This window comes from Papio anubis, chromosome 2 (assembly GCF_008728515.1).
Source record: "Papio anubis isolate 15944 chromosome 2, Panubis1.0, whole genome shotgun sequence".
Taxonomy (NCBI): Eukaryota; Metazoa; Chordata; class Mammalia; order Primates; family Cercopithecidae; genus Papio; species Papio anubis.
In genome coordinates this window covers 140,714,761-140,734,066 of record NC_044977.1, presented here as the reverse complement: position 1 = coordinate 140,734,066, position 19,306 = coordinate 140,714,761, and the positions used below count along the sequence as shown (strand labels likewise).

At 38.2% G+C, this 19,306-nt stretch overlaps 1 protein-coding gene across 6 annotated transcripts in view; it reads left to right on the top strand.

Moving 5' to 3' along the window:
- MED12L (mediator complex subunit 12L) overlaps positions 1–19,306 on the top strand; it is a 341,626-nt gene that overhangs the window by 83,073 nt on the left and 239,247 nt on the right. For all 6 annotated transcript variants that reach the window (XM_021934743.2, XM_021934738.2, XM_021934742.2 and 3 more), the window contains 3 exons: positions 12,251–12,382; positions 15,157–15,283; positions 17,534–17,748. In XM_021934743.2, the coding sequence (XP_021790435.2) occupies positions 12,251–12,382; positions 15,157–15,283; positions 17,534–17,748 (474 nt within the window). The remainder of the gene's footprint in view (positions 1–12,250; positions 12,383–15,156; positions 15,284–17,533; positions 17,749–19,306) is intronic.

Sequence of the window (19,306 nt, the reverse complement as noted above, 5' to 3'; positions counted from 1 at the left end):
TAGGTCATCTTATTTAGTTTTTCCCTGGCCTGTGAGATGCATGTTTTTCTTTTTCTTTCTTTCTCTCTCTCTCTCTCTCTTTTTTTTTTTTTTTTTAAACATCTTTTACTTTTTAGACAAGGCAACCAATGCTAGAGAGGATGAGAAATTGTTGAGATTGATACCCAACTCACTGATGGAAGAAAGGAATTGGAATCCTAAATAGTTCCAATTAACTAGTACAATCCAAATGGTACTCTTAACTAGTACATCCTGTTTCTTGTACTGTTTATTTAAAAAATGATTTTATTTCAGGGAACAGTATAGCTGAAGTAACAAGTTTCAGATGTAATGAACAATTTTCACGAATCATTTCCAAATATGAATATTGGTACATTTATGTGGTGGAATAATCTATTAATTTTTAAAAACTTGCTTGGCAATTTTAACATAGTGAACAATATTTTAATTAGAAAATTCAAATCCTCAAGTTGAGCACCCTGGCGTTGGTAGGATACCACAGACTTTAGACCAGTTCAGACCTGGTTTTCAATCTTGATTTTGCTGCCAAGTGTTTGAGTGGCTTCAGATCTCCCTTATAATCTCCCTTAGTGTCAGTCTGTTTGTCTGTAAAATGGCCTCACTAATAGAATCCACTTCATGTAGTAGTACATGATAAGCACTTAGTAAATGCCAGTTGTTAATGTTCTTGCCTGGACAACTTTTGGTTTTCAAGTGAGTAGAACAAAGCACCATCTTCTAGAAATTTGTGATTTCTTCTTATCTGTATGTTACTTTGATCTTCATAAAAGGCAAGCAGTAAAGTTTATTGTTCATTGAATTTTGGAAATTAAGCATAATATTTTAATTATAGCTTGAATATCCCTTATCTGAAATATATGAGAGCAGAAGTGTTTAGGAGTTTAGACTGTTTTCAGGTTTTGGAATATTTGCATTATATACTTACCAGTGGCGCACCCCAATCTGAAAATCTAAAATGTGAAATACTCCAGTGAGCATTTCCTTTGTGCATCATGTTGGTCTTCAAAACATTTCAGATTTTGGAGCATTTCAGATTTTGGATTTTCAGATTAGGGATGCTCAGTCTGTATTTTAAATATGAGAGACACGTACTTGTTAAGGACTTTTGGAGAGATTTTACTTTGAAATTATGGATCAGCCCTTGTATGACTTTCTGTTATGCAATTACGTATTTCTCAGAACTCCTCTATTTTTTTCATTTGTATTACTTAAATGTTGACTAAGGATTAGAAGATTCATTTTTTGTTAAAGTGCAAATAAATGACAAACCTAAATTAAAATTAGTTAATTTAAATACTCAGAGAGGATTGTCTTATCTGTCTTGTTTCTTCCCAGAATTAGATCTCATTTTCTTCTTTTTTTTGAGCCGGAATCTCGCTCTGTCACCCAGGCTGGAGTGCAGTGGCGCAATCTCAGCTCACTGCAAGCTCCACCTCCTGGGTTCATGCCAGTTAATTTTTTGTATTTTTAGTAGAGACGGGGTTTCACCATGTTAGCTAGGATGGTCTCGATCTTCTGACCTCGTGATCCACCCACCTCGGCCTCCCAAAGTGCTGAGATTATAGGCGTGAGCCCCAGCTCCTGGCCGATCTCTTCTATTTTTAAATGCTGCTTTACAAAAAGGAAGTTGCTTTTGCTTCCATGGTATATGTTTGGTTTATCTGATGTCACGAGACCTAAAGACTATCAACATTGATTGTAAGGTTGTGAAGTTAGGAAAACTTGCCCCTTTCTCAGTCAGAAATCAGCCATCTCAAATATCTTTTGGAAATGTATATATGCAAAATATTTTTTAAACTTTTTTTTATTTTAATTTTTCTTGTAAGAGACAGGGTCTTGCTCTGTTGCCCAGGCTGGAGTGCAGTGGTGCAATCACAGCTCATTGCAGCCTTGAACTTTTGAGCTCATGTGATTCCCTGCCGAATAACTGGGACTATAGGCACACGCCACACACCTGGCTAATTAAAGATAAGGTCTCACTGTATTGCTCAGGCTGGTCTTGAACTCCTGGGCCCAAGTGATCCTCCCGAGTTGCTGGGATTACAGGTGACCATGTCTGGGCCAGCATGCCAGGCTTGGAGATGTTCATATGTATAAAGATTATAAAAAATGAATACCATTGATGCTTTTGTCATAAATCTTGTGAATTTATGGTTAACAGTGTTAGGCCTATTATCTTATATTGGTGATTGTGACCAGGTACAGCAAGGTTATGTTCTATTAGCAGTTAAGATCAACTTTTTTACTTCTGTGGCTTGCAATTCATCCAGCTCCTCACAGTATGCCTCAGCTTGCAAACTATGTGACTTGTTATTATAACTACACTACATATTATTCCATATTATTTATTGGTGCTGTAATATGAATAATATCTTTCTCCAAATGTGACCATTTTGTTTGACCTTAACTAAGAGTGACTGGTTTCAGTTATAAATATGTCCTTTTAGTCTAAGATTAAAGAGCTGTTAAGAGCTTTATTCAGTATCTTAAGTCCTTTTATTTTTAATTTTAAAAAAACATTTCAACTCTTTTTACTTAGCTGTTGCTGATAGTAATAAGTCATTGATTTTCTCCCCCACTCCATTTTATGGTATTTTATAACCTAAGTAATGTATTAGGAAATTTCTTATTTTAAACTGGTGAAAGATCTCACCAAGTACCTCTTAATTTCTAAAGGAAGCCTGCCTCTCAGATGTAGTTGTCAGTTATTTTACCTTCTTTATTTGTTGAAGGATAGAAGACCTGTGGTTAGCTTCTACAACTATTAGGTTATTGAATTACTGAATACATTGAATTACAGAATTAGGCCTAATCTATCAGATCTGTGCCTGTTCTTCCCTGAGAAAGAAGAGTGTGGCAAATCCCCCGATGTTGAAAACTTTTCTTCACATATGAGATGGCTGTAGTATAGATGAAGATAATGTCATTAATTATGTTTATTTGCTACAGAACTAATACTTTTACTATTTTGCCACTGTAGATATGCCCCAAGTTCATGAGACCAGATAAACAGTGCTGTTATTTGAAGGACCTTATTGATTTTTGAATTTTGTGTCCATTCATCTTCTCTTGTTTGTTGTCACTGTAGAAGTTTCTTCTTGTGATTGTTATATATATAATACAGGAATACATTCTTGATATTAAATTTTGTTCAGCCCACAACTTGGACCCCTGTCCCACTCCCCTGCCCAGACGGGAGGTATTTTGGCATAAGAGCCCTTTCTGGAGGCTGATAGCTTGAGTTGGACTCAGATTTGACCTAGTAGCTTTGAGACATTTGACAGTTATTTAACCTTTAGACTCTAGTTTGCTCAACTGTAAAATGATAGGATTATCATTAAAGCATTAGAACAGGGCATGCTATAAAACAAACATATACCAGCAGTAACCACTGTTAATTTTGGTCCATATTTGGTTCACTTTCAAGAGTTATGTTGTGGCAAGAGGTCCATTACTTGCCTAGGGAAAAAATATGTTTCAAATATCTTTTGGAAATGTAAATATGGAAACTTTCATATACAAATATAAGAATACTTAACTATAATGGTTGGAGGACATAAATGAAATTGCTTTCTGCATAATATTCTACAGGATTTTCTTTCCTTTACTGCTTAATATTGTTCATCAGTTTTTCCTTGTTTATTTTTATCTGGTCATGGTGCTCAACTCTTGTATTACTTCTAATAAAGTTTTCTAGTTAATTATCTTGGTTGGCGGGGGGTGGGGGTGGGGCATAATCCTTTTATGCAGACTGTAGTGACACATTGCCATATCCTTTCAGATATTTATTCCTGTCTCTTCTCATTGGTTAACGCTTTCAAAATGATGCTAAGTGATAGTGTTGAGGCCAGCACCCTGGACTCATTAAATGAGCAATGGGAATGCTTCTAGCGTGTCACACTTAGTCAACTGCGGAATTAAGTCAGATACTTTTCATATTAATTAAGTGCATCGCTAAACTTTATCCCTATCTACCTTGTTTGTTCCTTTGGTTTAATGTAACGGTGTATTGCTTTTACTCTTTGATTTAAAACCATCAGTTGAACCTGCTCTGCACCAGGCACTGTGGAAGGTGCTGAAAATAAAACCACGAAAACGACATTAAGTCTAGCATGTGTTAGAGGCAGAATAAATGGGATTGTGCTCTAGGTAATATTATATGAGCATCTGGAGGCAGAATAAGGTCTCTGGTAATTCACTCCTGTGCTTTTATTTTCTGTGTATCAGTTAGATTAGAAGTCTAGTTTGTCCCTAGAGAGGGACAGAGGGTGGCAGTGGCTGGCTGGAGCAGTGCTGGGCAGCAGGGATCCTGGGCCTTGTGAGCCACTCAGGAGATTTCCATGTAATGGTGATCCTCCTTTTATAAGTAATCTTGATTTACCCGTGATGTGAGCAGCAACATGGTGTAGCAGAATGTGTGGGGGCTTTGGAATTAGCACAGCCTAGTGCTATTTTCTAGTTCTGTGCCGGTGACCATCTTAACTTCTTTGAACCTCAGTTTTCTTATCTTTGAAATGGGAATAGCAATACCTGCTTTTGGGTTCATTAAGATTAGAGATGATGTGTGTGAAGTTTCCAGTACTTGCTCAATAATTTTTGCTTTTGAGACAGGGTCTCGCTATCGCCTACAATCATACCTCACTGTAGCCTTGAACTTCTAGGCTCAAGCTCTCTTCCCATCTCAGCCTCCTGAGTAGCTGGGACTACAGGTATACACCACCATGCCTGGCTTTTTCTTTTTTTTTTTCTTTTAAATGGGGTGTCACTACATTGCCCAGGCTGATCTTGAACTCCTGGCCTCAAGCCATTGTTCCTGCTCGGCTTCCCAAAGTGTTGGGATTACAGGCATGAGCCACTGCACCTGGCCAATAAATATTTTTAAATTACTGCTACTGCCTGCACTTGGAAACTTAAAACTGTTAATATTATTATTCCCATGATTACATGTTTTAATTTATGCCAGGGCTAGACCTATAGTTTATTTTTTCTTTGACCTTAACTTTATATGCCAGGGCTCAATTATTCCCTCCCCTCAGCCTACCTCTTGTTCTTATGTACCTCATTCACCTGTTACTTAAAGCTAGAGAGGCACGCTTACTTTGTTCAACTTCTTAATATTCATTAGGAAGTGCCATGAGAATGGCTTGAACCCAGGAGGCAGAGGTTGCAGTGAGCTGAGATTGTGCCACTGCAATCCTGCCTGGACGAGAGTGAGACTTTGTTTAAAAAAAAAAAAAAAAAAAAAAGCCAATATGAAAAGCTGCCTGTTTCTGCCCTGGGAAGACCTGAACCCTTCTTTTCAGTGTTTGGAATGAAGTACTTCCTTTTGATTATTCTCAGTGGTGCGCCTCCAGGGTGGTACCTGAGCCTTCCTAATGTATATTTAAAGCCAATAACTGGAGATCTAATAGCAACAAAACTGTGTTGTGAAATGTTCCTGTTAAGTAGGAGTAAATATTCCAGCACAAGGGAGCAGAATACTCTAAGGCTGTAAGCATTGAGGACGGTGGAATCAGGAGAAGCCAGAGGCACTGGGGGTGCACACAAAAGGCTATTGTATGTTGTGTACCCTGGAGGGAAGGACAGAGTTACTATCCAGGTTCTTTTAACACACAGGTTTTGTTTTACCTGTTTTGTTCATTTCCAAGAGTTACCTTGTGGCTAGAGCTCCATTACTTAGCTGAGTGACCTTGGAAAAGTTATTTGCCATCTCTTTGCCTTGGAGTTTCCTTATTTGTAAACTGAGGATAATATAACCAACTTATAGGTTGTGAAGATTGAAAGAAATAATTCCTGAAACACATTTATTGCGATGTCTGACTGTAAATTGGGTAGGCACTCAGTACATGTTAATTATCTTTATTACTACTACCTGTAAATTTGGTAGTCTGTCATCATTATTGATTTTCAGCATGATTAAACCCATAACTTAATCCACAAGTTATTTTATATTAAATTTTCATTAGAAGCAACTGAAAAGATTTACATGTAACATTAAGACTTTCAATTTTTTATTTTTATTGTGTCTGCTATGGTCTGCTATAAATCCTATGACTTTAGTCCATGACTAGAATAAGCCATAAATACTTCAGAAAACCTATTCTAAAAAATGAGTTTTTGGCTGGGTGTGGTGGCTCATGCTTGTAATCCCAGCACTTTGGGAGGCTGAGGTGAGCAGACCACCTGAGGTCAGGAGATCTAGACCAGTCTGGCCAACATGGTGAAACCCCATCTCTACTGAAAGTACAAAAATTAGCCAGGCGAGGTGGCACCCGTTGGTAACCCCAGCTACTTGGGAGGCTGAGGCAGGAGAATCGCTTGAACCCAGGAGGCAGAGGTTGCAGTGAACTGAGATTGCACCACTGTACTCCAGCCTGGGTGACAGAGCGAGACCGATGAAAAAGCGGGGGGTTTAATCATAAGAGAAACATATACTTTATTTGGTCAGGGCTGGTGTAGACCTTTGGCATCTGAAATGTTTTACAGCACATGGCACCTAATGAGTACCTGATGGAGTGAATTTTTTTTTTCTTACGTCCAAAGAATTGCCTGAAATTTAAACTGCCTCTCACAGCTCCAAATGCAGAGTAAAACAATAAAGCTGAGAGGATGGGGTACTGTAATTACCCCTTGAAGGGGAAGAAGGAAAGCATGGTGAGAGACACTGTCTGAGGGCTGAGAATGACCCCTCTTGGATAGGACTTGGGATTTACTGCTGGCTGTGCACCACTGACCTTCCCTTTCCTGTGTTCCATTGCAAGCCTCTCCCATCCGCCCTTCTTATCTGTATGTCTATAATCAGACATGGAAATATGGCCCATTTGCCTGCAGAAAAAATGGAAATAAAAACAAACCAAAAATTTTCATAGTTCCATTGCTGAAGACATTCTCTCTGAGAAGTTAGTATAAGTCATTGTAAAACTTCTTTGATAATATCATTTCTTTTAAAGTAGGCGCAGAACCTGTCTATTCTTTTATTCCCACCACTCTAAATATCCTAAGGAAAGGATGGCATCACATGACAGGTTTTATAATATTTAAGAAATAGTGGACATTGCATTCTTGGTAACTAGCTAGTATTGGAAAATATTTATTGGTTAAATATAAGATTTTGAAATGCATAACTTTTTATAGGCATAATTGATAAAAGGACAAGAAAATTTTTGCGCTGAAATTTTATATTTTTTAAAAGCTCAGTCTTTCCAGCAGCATTTTCCTCAAGGCTTTAATTTCTGGGTTTCTTAATTCACTTAATTTCTGAAAATCCGAAATTGGGACTACAACTGCAGCAGGTAGCCCGCAGGAATTTCTTCAGGTTGAGACCTCAGATGTCAGTAAGTTGGGGCAGATGTATGCTCCCCTCCCAGGAGATATCGAAGGGGTGGAAGGCTAGACTTACTTCTTCCTCCACTCTAGATATGTCTTGTTGCTTTATGATTACTTGTCTTTTAGACTTTTCTCTCTAGAAGGTGAGCATATTGAGGATAGGGACAAGATCTTTAACATTTTGGTTTCCCCAGTGCCCACCATATTAAGGGTACTTAAAAAGAAAGCACATTAATGGGTACCTTTGGAAGTGAGTTGACTCCTTCTTGGAACTTGTTTTCTAGCACATTACCCCAAACCCCAGTGGTGACATCTGGATGTGTTCAAAAGAACTCTTTTCTTTATGTGTTCTTTTCTATGCGTCTCTAGGTGAAGACATGTCTGTTACTTAAATTGGATGAGTCAAATCATTGAGAGACAAGTGTACCTTTCCATATTCATTGGATTTTTATGAATCTATTTTAGGAAATTATCAAGGACCCAACTCTTCTGCACAGACTTGGAATTCCAGTGGACATTTTGTAAATTTAATTTTCTTCAGTGCACAGTATACACATAGATACAGACAGTGTTTACTTTATTTCACTACATTGTTTAACATGTAAGCAACTACCCTATTCTTCTTCCAAAGAATTGACCAGTTTTTCTAGTAAATTGTTTTCTTTGCAAGTCATTTTTTATGATTATTAAAAAAATTCTTTCCTAAATGATTTTAAATTCTTAAGTGATTTTACTTTTAAAAGATTAAAAAAAAAACACTTCTATTTTCTCGGTGGTTAAGTTTGCTGGCAATCTTTTTTTAAAGCCATTTGGAGACTTGTCAAACTCCTAGGCTAATTTCGTATTTGGAATCAGCATCTAAGGATATTATGTTGTAGATATTTTTTAAATACGTATTTTATTTCTTTGGTATTAAAAATAAATATGTTCATTTAAAATTTGGAATACATGCAAAAGTATAAGTAAAATGAAAGTCACATTGGTGGATATTTTATCTCAAGCATGTTTAGAAATATAAAAGTGAAATATATTCTTTAAAAATAAAAATTGGTAGTTGTAATTTCAGCTCATCATTAGTGCTTTTATATAAATGTAGAAATAATTGCGATGTCTTTCTTTCCATTTTTTTTTTTCTTTTAAGACACAGGGTCTGGCTATGTTGCCCAGGCTAACCTCAAACTCCTGGGCTCAAGTAATCCTCCTGCCTTAGCTTCCCCAGTAGCTGGGACTACAGGTGCATGCCACTGTACCTAGCTCATTGTCTTTTTTTTTAAGATGGAGTTTCACTCTGTTGCCTAGGCTCGAGTGCAGAGGCATCATCTTGGCTCACTGCAGCCTCTGCTTCCTGGGTTCAAGTGATTCTCCTGCCTCAGATTCCTGAGTAGCTGGGACTACAGGCATGCGCCACCATACCTGGCTAATTTTTGTGTTTTTAGTAGAGATGGGGTTTCACCATGGTGGTCAGGTGGTCAGGCTGGTCTTGAACTCCTAACCTCAGGTGATCTGCCTCCCGAAGTGCTGGGATTATAGGCATGAACTACCGTGCCTGGACTATCATTTGTAATAACCTTTTCTGGTAGTCTTAAAGGAATAATTTTGCTTATTTTATGACCTTGCAATAATAACTCAGTGGAATAAAGACATGAAAATGTAAAAATAACATTTTAATTTAGCTAAATGATTTTTTTTTGAATGAAGTAAGTTAAAGTTGCTTGAGATGACAAGACACCTAAAGGAGTGAAGACTATATGAATTAGGAGAGAGAAAATGTCTCTGCTTATTTTCTTTGCATCTCCAGGAGCATAATTTAGAGATTAGAGCAAGCTGATTGAAAATGATTGTGAATGCTCTAGGTGTTATAACAGTGCTGCCTTATTTTACTTTTTAAAATTCATTCGGACTGCTGTTGGATGTATGCCATAAGATAAACCCAATATTTGCCCTAAATTAGAATGAGTTTTTTTGTCATTCATAGGATTTCTGTAAGTGGGCCTGCTGAGTGGCTTTGTTCATGATGTTCCCACTTAAAATCCTTGTTTACTAGTGAGAGAATGCAGACAGTAAAATTGTAAATAAGTGAAGAAAACATTTTCAGATAGCAGCATTCACTGCTAAGCAAACGAAATAGCGTGATGTTTGCAAGGGTGGCCAGGGTGCCTCTGGTCTGCCTGAATCCTCCAGATTTTTGGGCAGAGAAGGGGCTGCTCTGTGTAACTTGGGGTTAAGGAATGCACTGGAGGGAAAGGGCTGCCAACACTGAGGCCCGAGGTGGAGGTGGGCATAGCATGTCTGAGGGGCTCAAACTGGAGTGTAGCTAGAATGTGGCTGAGGAGAGAGAAGAACTCTCAGCTTTCTGACCTGAATGGTGATGCCATTTTCTAAGAGAAAGTACACAGGACAAGAAATGTATTTTAGGGGTAGGATGAGCTTAGTTTGGGGTCAGGTGATTGTGGTCAGCAGGTGGAGGTGCCCAGGAAGTGGATGGGTTTTAGTAGCTGAGGGGTGAGTTTGGGGTTGGAGGCATGGGTTTAGCTTGCCTCTCATCACAGTTGGGGTAACTACTTTCAGGTTTCTGTAAGGGTAAAATGAGATCATATATATAAATAGGGCAGAACACAGTTCCTGGCACATAGTCGTGTAAGTGGAGGTTATACCCCAAGGCTGCAGGAGGGCATATGATTTCCATTATGTTTAGATAGGTCTTTTCTGTCCTTTACCTTTTTTTTCTATTTATCAAAAATCTTACATTTTTCCTCCAAGGCCGATTTACATTTTTTTCCCCCAAAATAGAAACAGTGTTTTTCTTTTGCATGATAAAAGCAGAAAATAAAAATATCCTATAGTCCTCTCTCTGGATAAAACTGTGGTTAACAGTGCGTCTCATAAAACCTTCCCTGGGTTGTCCCTGTTGATGTGCAGTGTATAGAGCCTCTTACTCTGCTCTGTGTTCGCTGTTTGGTTCTTATCTCTTGAGGAGTGTAAGCTTCTTGAGCAAGAAAATGTGCCTTCCTATCCCTAACAGCACGTAACACTCATGCACATTATGGGTGCCCAGATCAGATTTGTCTTTCTCCTGCCTTTTCAGAATCACGTATGCTGTGTGTACACTGTGCTCAGCTTATTGATCTTTGGAGTGTCATGTGTGATGAGTTTGTGATTGTTTTCTCAGAGATGATGTGGGCACACTGGCTGTTGTTTTGGTTTTTAAAGGGGATGTGGTAATGTGATTTGTTTTGACTTCTCTTTTGTTGTAGTTCATTCAGTAGATCTGAAGAAATCTGTTCTCCCACCTAGTTGTTGAGACATTACCGATCACATACAGTTCCTCTATATGTCTCACTAATTTCACATAGATATTAAATCTCACATAAAATCTTTAGTGGGAAAAGAAGTTTTTAAATTTTAAAATCACCTGTTTCTTTTTTTGTAGCACATTTTAACGTAATCTTGAAGATGCAGTAGAAAAAAATCTTTGTAAATGTGGATATGATGCATATTACTGCTTAGATTAATAAAAACTGAAAGCATATTTTTTGGGTAACTCTTTTTGTTATTTTTAATGTTCTAAACCTATAAACATGTGGTCCTTCACTGGATTGACTTTTATACTTTTATCTTTATGTAGGTTAGAGTGAATCTGGGCAGAAAATCCTCCCAGTTTACTTTCTGTTTGAAATGTTATGTTCAAACATTTCTTTCACTTGTTTTAAATTAGGAAAACAGAGCTCCCTTTGAGGTATCTGCCTCAGGTAACTCTTAGGGTACGATGAATAAAAATCTTGGAATAAACTCATTTCATGATGTGAATTGTTTGCTAGCGTCTAAAGCTGATCAGGGATACTTATTCTGGGATTCTTGGATGGCTTTTCAGACTGCACAAACCTTCCGAAATGTGCTAAGTTCATGCATGTATGTATGTTCTTCTGTGGAGTGTGCTCATAGCCATATCGTAATCTTAATTGAGTTTATGGATTCTAAAGTATTAACTTCCCACATAGCCTGTAGTGCAAATGCTGTGATTATCTAGTTTTTCTGGCATAATGTTTATACCCACGGGGACATATTAAAAGCTTGTAGTTTATGTCCTGTTGGTCAGCGTGGATCCTCTAAAAGGAAAGGACAGATCGTACACGAGTACCATCTCCCTGCTTACCACTCCCTGCACCCCCATCCCGCGACTCACGTCACTTGGGTCCTCAACATCCTCTCACCCTCAGTCGCTAGTGCCTATTTCTAGGCCATGGGAATTGTGGCTGACAGTTCTGGTCGCCATGCTGAGCCCTACCTAGACCTGGTTGCTGTCCGTGGTTGACTGTGTCTGCTCTTAATTGTTGGTTCTTTTTGGTGCTGGGCTGTCATTTTTTGTGTTCTTTCCATTGGGATGAGTGTTTTACCAGCATTCCAGCCTCCCCTCTAGTTTGTTCCTTCTAATTTTGTATTGGAGTGGGTCACTGGATAACCTGGCTTGTTGGAATTATTTATTGAATTGAGGCATTGAGTGAGTGGGGGGTCTGAGGGTGCCAACAGTAGAGTGATGTACTTTGACTTTGTGACAGCTGTTCTTGGCAATCAGTGGTGGTTTTTTCCCTTACTGTTTGGTTTTGAAATTTGAGTTCTAGAGAGTAGTTGGGGCTAGGTTATGTCCCTGTGTAAGTGAAGGCATCCACAGGGAAGCTCTGATTCTTTTGGAATTGTCACAGATTCAGTGTAAGTGATTTCTTTCCTTGTATAGGTTTATTCTTTGTATTTCAATTAAAAGTGATTTGGAAGCGCTTCCTAAAGCTATATAATAAAACCTGGAAGAAAGCTTTAAAGCATTAGATATTCCCTTGCTTGCTTCCTGACTCCTGCTGGGTGAATGTTTCATTTGATGTGGCTGGTACCCCTCTCTGTTGGTCATTAGGTTGCGCCCAACGATGAAGCTGTGGTGACGCTGTTATGTGAATGGGCTGTGAGCTGCAAACGGTCTGGCAAGCACAGGGCCATGGCTGTGGCAAAACTCCTGGAGAAGAGGCAAGCAGAAATTGAGGCAGAGGTAGGTTCCATTTTCTTTCTGCTTGTTGAATGCCCTAATGTAAAAAATACTGTTTTGGGGAAGATCATTTTCTCATACCCTCATTATGTTATTCTTTTGCTCTTGAAAAAAGGGAGGATGTAAAAATTCACATAAGGAAGATTCTCATAGTAGAATCTCTCTAAATTGATGCAGTCATTTATATTCTGAACTAATTTAAAAATGGTGTCTTTTAAAATAAAACTTTAGCCTGGGCACAATGGCTTACACCTGTTATAATCCCAGTGGTTTGGGAGGAGAAGGCAGGAAAATCTCTTGAGCCCAGGAGTTTGAGGCTGCAGTGAGCTATGATGGTGCCACTGTACTCTAGCCTGGTTGATAGAGTGAGACTCTCTCTCTACAAAAGTAAATCAAAGATAAAATTATAAAATTTTAGCATCTGATTTAGAACAAAGAAGTTTCTTTGCTATGTTGAAATATGCATATACACAGCATACATACACATGTGCAATATACATGTGCAAATGTGTATAAGACATACCAACTTTTATGAAATTTACAACTACATATTTTAGTGGATTTGGATATACTTTCTTGAGGCAGTTATGATTATGATATTATAAATACCAATTTGTTTTGCTTTTGAGATTATATTCTGGTCCCAGAGAGAGCAATTACAGCTTTGAAAGTAAATTATAAGGGAGAAAGCAAAACTAAGTTCGTCAACATTGCTTTTATTGCAGGGAATTTTCTAAGCAGGCCTTCTTTTCTGCCTGTGACTGTTAGTGGGGATGGCTATGGGGAATGTGTGTATATCATCTGACCGGGTCCTTGTCATCTCTCACCTGGCAACTTTGAGGCATCTTACCTCATCTCTCTACTTCCTCTACACAGCAACTGCCAGTGTTTTCAAAATGTAAATAGATTACATTGTCCCCTTACTAATACTCTCTGTGTCTCCTGACTGGCCTTTGTGGCATCTCCTGAGCCACCTCAACTGTCTTTTCCACCTCATCTTGTGCCCTTCTCCCCGGGGTCACAGCTCCATTCACCTTGGTACTTCTACCCCTTCAATACGGAAAACACACTGTGTCACCTTGAGGCCTCTGCTCTTGTTGTTCCTTCTAGGTGGCAGACTCTGTTCCCAAGTCTGCATGGCCAGCCTCTTCCTGGCATTCCCGTTTGAAGAAGTGTTCCTTCCTTTCCAGCATTCCTAGCTCAACATGTGTCACCTGGGAAGATCTTCCATCACTGCGTGAACAAAGTTAACAGCGTCTACCCCTCAAGCACTCTTTCTCACGTCACTGTTGTACTTTCCTTGTTGCAGTGCACATTCATCTAGTTAATCTGCTTATTGTTTCATACCTAGCTTCCCCCTCTAGAAGGTGAGCTGGACAGGAGAAAGCTCACTCATCTTGTTCAGTGTTGGGTCCTTGGCACAGACTAGTGCTCCTTGCATAGTAGATGCTCAGAAGATGTTTGTTCCTTGACTGGATGAGCCTTAGCTGGCTCTCTGTGTTGCTGATAATACACCTCCTTCTTGTGAAGCTAGTAAAAATGAAATAGGAAGAACATTTTATAGACATTTTTTTCTTCCTGTTAGGAAAGTTGTATTCACCAAAAACAGAAGATCATATTGTTGAAACTGGGACTTGAAGATACTGATGTTCAGGTGTAAGCTAAATGACCCATCGTACAGTGTACAAGTTAGGAAAAGCCTTTCATTGCTTTTCTTCCATACATTATGAATAGTTGGACTATTCTGTGGTGAATTGCAGTCCATAAACTTCAGCAGCTAAAATGGAATTTCTCAAACATTTCATTGCTCCTTCTGTATTGTGTGTTTTTTTAACACCACTTTTCTCCTGCCTCTATTCCAGACATACAAACATACACATTCCACTTTCAGAAGAGGTTCACATATAGGTTACCCTGTAATTTTAATAGCCTAAGTGTATCTATATCTAAAAGTGTATTATTTCAGGGATATTTAAAATAATTGATTTTTTGTTAAACATCACCATCTTTAAAATTTGACCTTCACAAAGAGAGAGAGATTGGAAAAATATGATATTCTTAACATAATTAATATTCTTGATATTAAAGAGTAATGAAAATGGGAATTATCAAAGGAATATAACAAAGAATAGAAAACAAGGTTCTGGTCTTGTGTAAATTTTGTCTTTAAGAAAATAGAAGTTAAATAACTTCCATAGAGGTATTTCATGAACTGTGGACATTCCCAAAGGCTCTGAGAGATCTTATTGGTGGAATGTGATGAATAAGTGAAAGAATATTCTTAGGGGAATTATGTTAGCATTCTCATTTGATACCATGTTTCTCCAAACACACTAATAAGTAAACCCTTCTGACAAAAACAATTCAATAATATATGCCCCAATATTTTTCAGAGAGAATACAGTTAAACATGAACTATTTAAAAATGAAGACAACCTGAAATTATTTTTAGCAATTTTGCGTAGGGATAATGAATAGTTTGTTGTACCATATTTAGTGGGCACTCATAGAATACTGTGCAGAGTTTATAATTCACATGAATAATGTTTTTCAGGGGTGTTTTTTGAAATCATTTGAGTCGTTCTGGGGTAGTTTTTTCCAACTTTTAGAAATTATATTCATCTGAGATGCATGGTCCCTTAAATAGGTACAGACATATCAATTAATTTTACATGTTTTACCTGAGCACTTAAATGTTAGTAACAAATTAACAAATTCATGATCCATTATGACTATACTTCTGTAATTAACTTTGCTTATTTATTTTTAATCTGTAGAGATGTGGTGAATCAGAAGTCTTAGATGAGAAGGAGTCTATTTCTTCATCCTCTCTTGCTGGATCCAGTTTGCCTGTTTTCCAGAATGTGCTGTTAAGGTTTTTAGATACACAGGCCCCCTCTTTGTGTAAGTACAGAAAGCTCTTTGCCTCTAGATCTTAAATAAGGGATTGATTTTTTTGTTTAAAGCTGATTCCTTTTTTAAAAATTTGGATCTTATTTAATATTCTTGGCACTGAATATAATGTATGTTTTACTGAGCAAAATTTTGTGGCATGTTTTTTAATGGAGACTTTTAGGCAATTTTAAAATCAGTCAAGCTTCAAAGACTTTAAAATAATTTTTAAAAGTCACCTCACTCTTTCATGTAAGGAAGTAAGGTCCTGTGACATTTGTCTGTATATTGATTGTGATTTGGAATTTTCTCTTTTTTAGTAGTTTCCTAAATTTCTGATTTTCTGGTTCCTGCTCTTAAATATGGTGGTGGGGGGAATCAAGCAACAGTACTCTATAGCCAGAGACATGGTACAAGGAAGTAATTTATAGATGCCTGGCTGCTTCGCTACACTCTCTGGGATGTTTATGTCATCTCAAGCTCTTTTTCTGCCTTTTTAGTGAGGAGTTCAGGGTTTCTGAAGCAGCCACCCGGTGGGTTCAGACTGTGGTGAACACTTGAAATACTGTGTGAACTATGAAGCTCATAGCCTTGATATTATTCTGAGATTTTTCATATGACAAAATGCAGCAGGGAGGATCTTAAGATAGACAACAGAAAAATGGCAAAAAGTAAAAAGCAATAGAAAGGGGAGAAAAAGGTTGGGGAGGAGGAAGTTGCTTGTGAAGAAAGAGGTAAAGCAACAACAAACAGTACTCTTTTGAGTCCTCTGAGGAGGGGCCTCATATTGGGTTGAGTGAGACCTGCAGGTGAGGTTCTTTGAGACAAGTGGCTCTCAGTTATTTGGTGGCTTCTAGGCTAGAAGGAGAACAAACGCTGGAGCTAATCTAGTGGTTGGAATATAGGGAGGAGTAATTCTTGGAAAAGGAAGCAGAAAAGTGAAAGGACAGAAGAGATCCCTGATAGCAGAAAGTATATTGTCAGGCATGAAGTTAGCAGTTCTAACTTACCTTGTATCCTGGGGGAGACAGACATTTGCCCTTTGCTTGCCTCATTTCTTCCCCATTATTGTTCTCTCTTTAGGAAAAACTCCTTACTCCTGTGCCTTTGCTAGTTCATCTCATTTACTGTCTGTCAGAAAAAGCTGATCTGTTCTCTGAGAGAGGCTGCTCATCACTGAGTTTGGTAGGGAGCAAGAGGAAACATTTAGGCTCAAGGTTTAGGGAACTGAGCTTAAGCTTCCTTGGATAAATGTGTCTCCTCTTGGTGTTTGTGGATGTGATGGTTGCAAGGATTGAGCTTTGCAGGTTAGTCTTAAAAATTTTGAATCTTATCTTAAAGGTATAGACACAAAACTTTAGAGTGCAGTGACAGTATTGAAAGTCATAATGTGAGTTAAATAGGCTACTTATGAATAAAAATAATCTGCCGAGCTCCATCTTTGTGTTCTTTTTATTCAGTTGTTCCTTTTTCTTTTCAGTGGATCCTGCTTACATTTTTTCAAACACCATTTAAATTGTGGTTCAGTTGTAAAATTTCCTTTGAAAATGTGCACCCATATTCTCACAACTGCACAGACACACTCAAGCTAGAAAAAGCCATCATGAACTGTTCTATTAGTAAAACCAGAGGACAGCAGTCTAGTCCTCGTGTCTTTTTTTCTGATCCTGAAATTTTGCTTGTTTACGTTAATACTTGAATGGCTATTAAGGACTACTATTTTTTTTTTTTTTTGATACGGAGTTTCGCTCTTGTCACCTAGGCTGGAGTACAGTGGCGTGATCTTGGCTCACTGCAACCTCCACCTCCTGGGTTTAAGCAATTCTCCTGCCTCAGCCTCCCAAGTAGCTGGGCTTACAGGCATCCGCCACCGTGCCCTGCCAATTTTTGTATTTTTGGTAGAGACGGGGTTTCACCATGTTGGCCAGGCTGGTCTCGAACTCCTGACCTCGGGTGATCTGTCTACCTTGGCCTCCCAAAGTGCTGGGATTACAGGCATGAGCCACCGCACCTGGCCAGGGCTACTATCTTTAAACTTGTAATCACGTTTACCATACTGGATATTTTTCAATTATAGTGGGACAATCAAAACCTGCCTGTCAGTTCTGCCCAAAATTCTAGTGCCTCAGTAAATCTTCCAATAGATCTTTTTTTCCCCAAAAAGATTGATTGTGAAAAGTAATGAAAATATTAAACCTTAGTAATTAGTTATTTTTCTGTCACCTAGTCAAGGAATTCTTGATTGAATTTGTTTCTCTATAGCTGACCCAAACAGTGAATGTGAAAAGGTGGAATTTGTGAACCTGGTGCTGCTCTTCTGCGAGTTCATCCGCCATGACGTCTTCTCCCATGACGCATACATGTGTACCCTCATATCTCGAGGAGATCTGTCAGTCACTGCCTCAACCCGACCGCGGTCACCAGCAGGGGAAAATGCAGACGAACACTATTCAAAGGACCATGATGTAAAAATGGAGGTACGGCCCTGGATACGATGCCCCGCTTTCCCAAAAACTAAACTCTACTGGGAATCACATTCAGATGGGTCACATAGTAGTAGAAGAGTGATGGCTTTTTGTTGTATTCTTTTGCCCCAGTGGTTATTTATCTCTACATCTCAAACGGGAAAGATATTTACACTGTAGCTTCTTATGTCTTCCAGAATTTCCCTTTGGATGCTATAAAACTGGAATGAAAATATTTGACAGGATTTTTCATAGGATTGAAATTATGTACTTTCAGTTCTAGATGTTTCTAATCTCTAGTTTTTCTTTAACATCGCATCTCAAAACTGGACTCGTTTTGACCTTTAAGTGTCAGCTGAGTTTTCATTCTAAGAATCATCTTTTCCCTAATGTAGCATTCATTACTTATATCACTGTTTTATTCATAATGGGAAATTCTGTGTTAGTCACAACACATATTTTCATTTCACTTAATTAAAAATTTAATCTCTATTTCTCAAATGTTATAGAAGTGACCTTTTCAACAAATTATTTTATGCTATGAGCGTGACTTTATAATTTTCTGCCAAATTCTGGTATTTTGGATATTTTGGATATTGTTCCAGATACTTACTGAAATTTTCAAGGCAAAAAAGATGGAGGTGGTGATGGGAAGTTGTAGAAAATGACGAGAACTTGTGACAATTGCTTAAAAACTGGCAGTTTAGGCCAGGCATGGTGGCTCATGCTTATAATCCCAGCACTTTGGGAGACTGAGGCGGGCATATCACCTGAGGTCAGGAGTTTGAGACCAACCTGACCAACATGGAGAAACCCTGTCTGTACCAAAAATACAAAATTAGCTGGGCGTGGTGGCGTGTGCCTGTAGTCCCAGCTACTCGGGAGGCTGAGGCAGGAGAACTGCTTGAATCTGGGAGGTGGAGGTTGAAGTGAGCTGAGATTGCGCCATTGCACTCCAGCCTGGGCAACAAGAGCAAAACTGTCTCCAAAAAAAAAAAAAAAAAAAAGAATACCCTGACAGTATAGGCAATATACCATTATTTTTAAGAAAAACAGTAGCTATACTTATAATTAAAAACCTGGTAGTAGAATTGCAAACATGGATTCATAGTTCATACTGTTAAGATTTATTTTCAAAATGGTGTCGGCTTAAAAATATATAAACACTTTTCTTACCTTATTGACAGTAGGAATTACAAGGCTAAAAACTGAAGTTCTTTGACCTGTTTACATGTTTTCTATCCTCCTGCTTTTTCTTTTCTATTCTATAGATATTAAAGTGTCTTGTATCTCAGATATAGTCTTATATTTTTCTTAATAAGAAGAGTTGGTTAAAGTATGTGATGGGAAATAGCCCAAGGAAGGAAATAATGAACACTTGTTTTTAATCAGGATGTTTGTGTGCTCTTCTCTTAAAATATCATGGAAGTTAAATTTTCTCATCATGAGGGAAAAGAATGTGACTGTTCAAAGCAAGGCATGTCTTAAAGCTTCCTTGAGTTTGCGGGGAAGAAAACAATATGGGGAACAAAAGACAGAGATGGTTAAAAATCCCACTGTCATGTTTTAG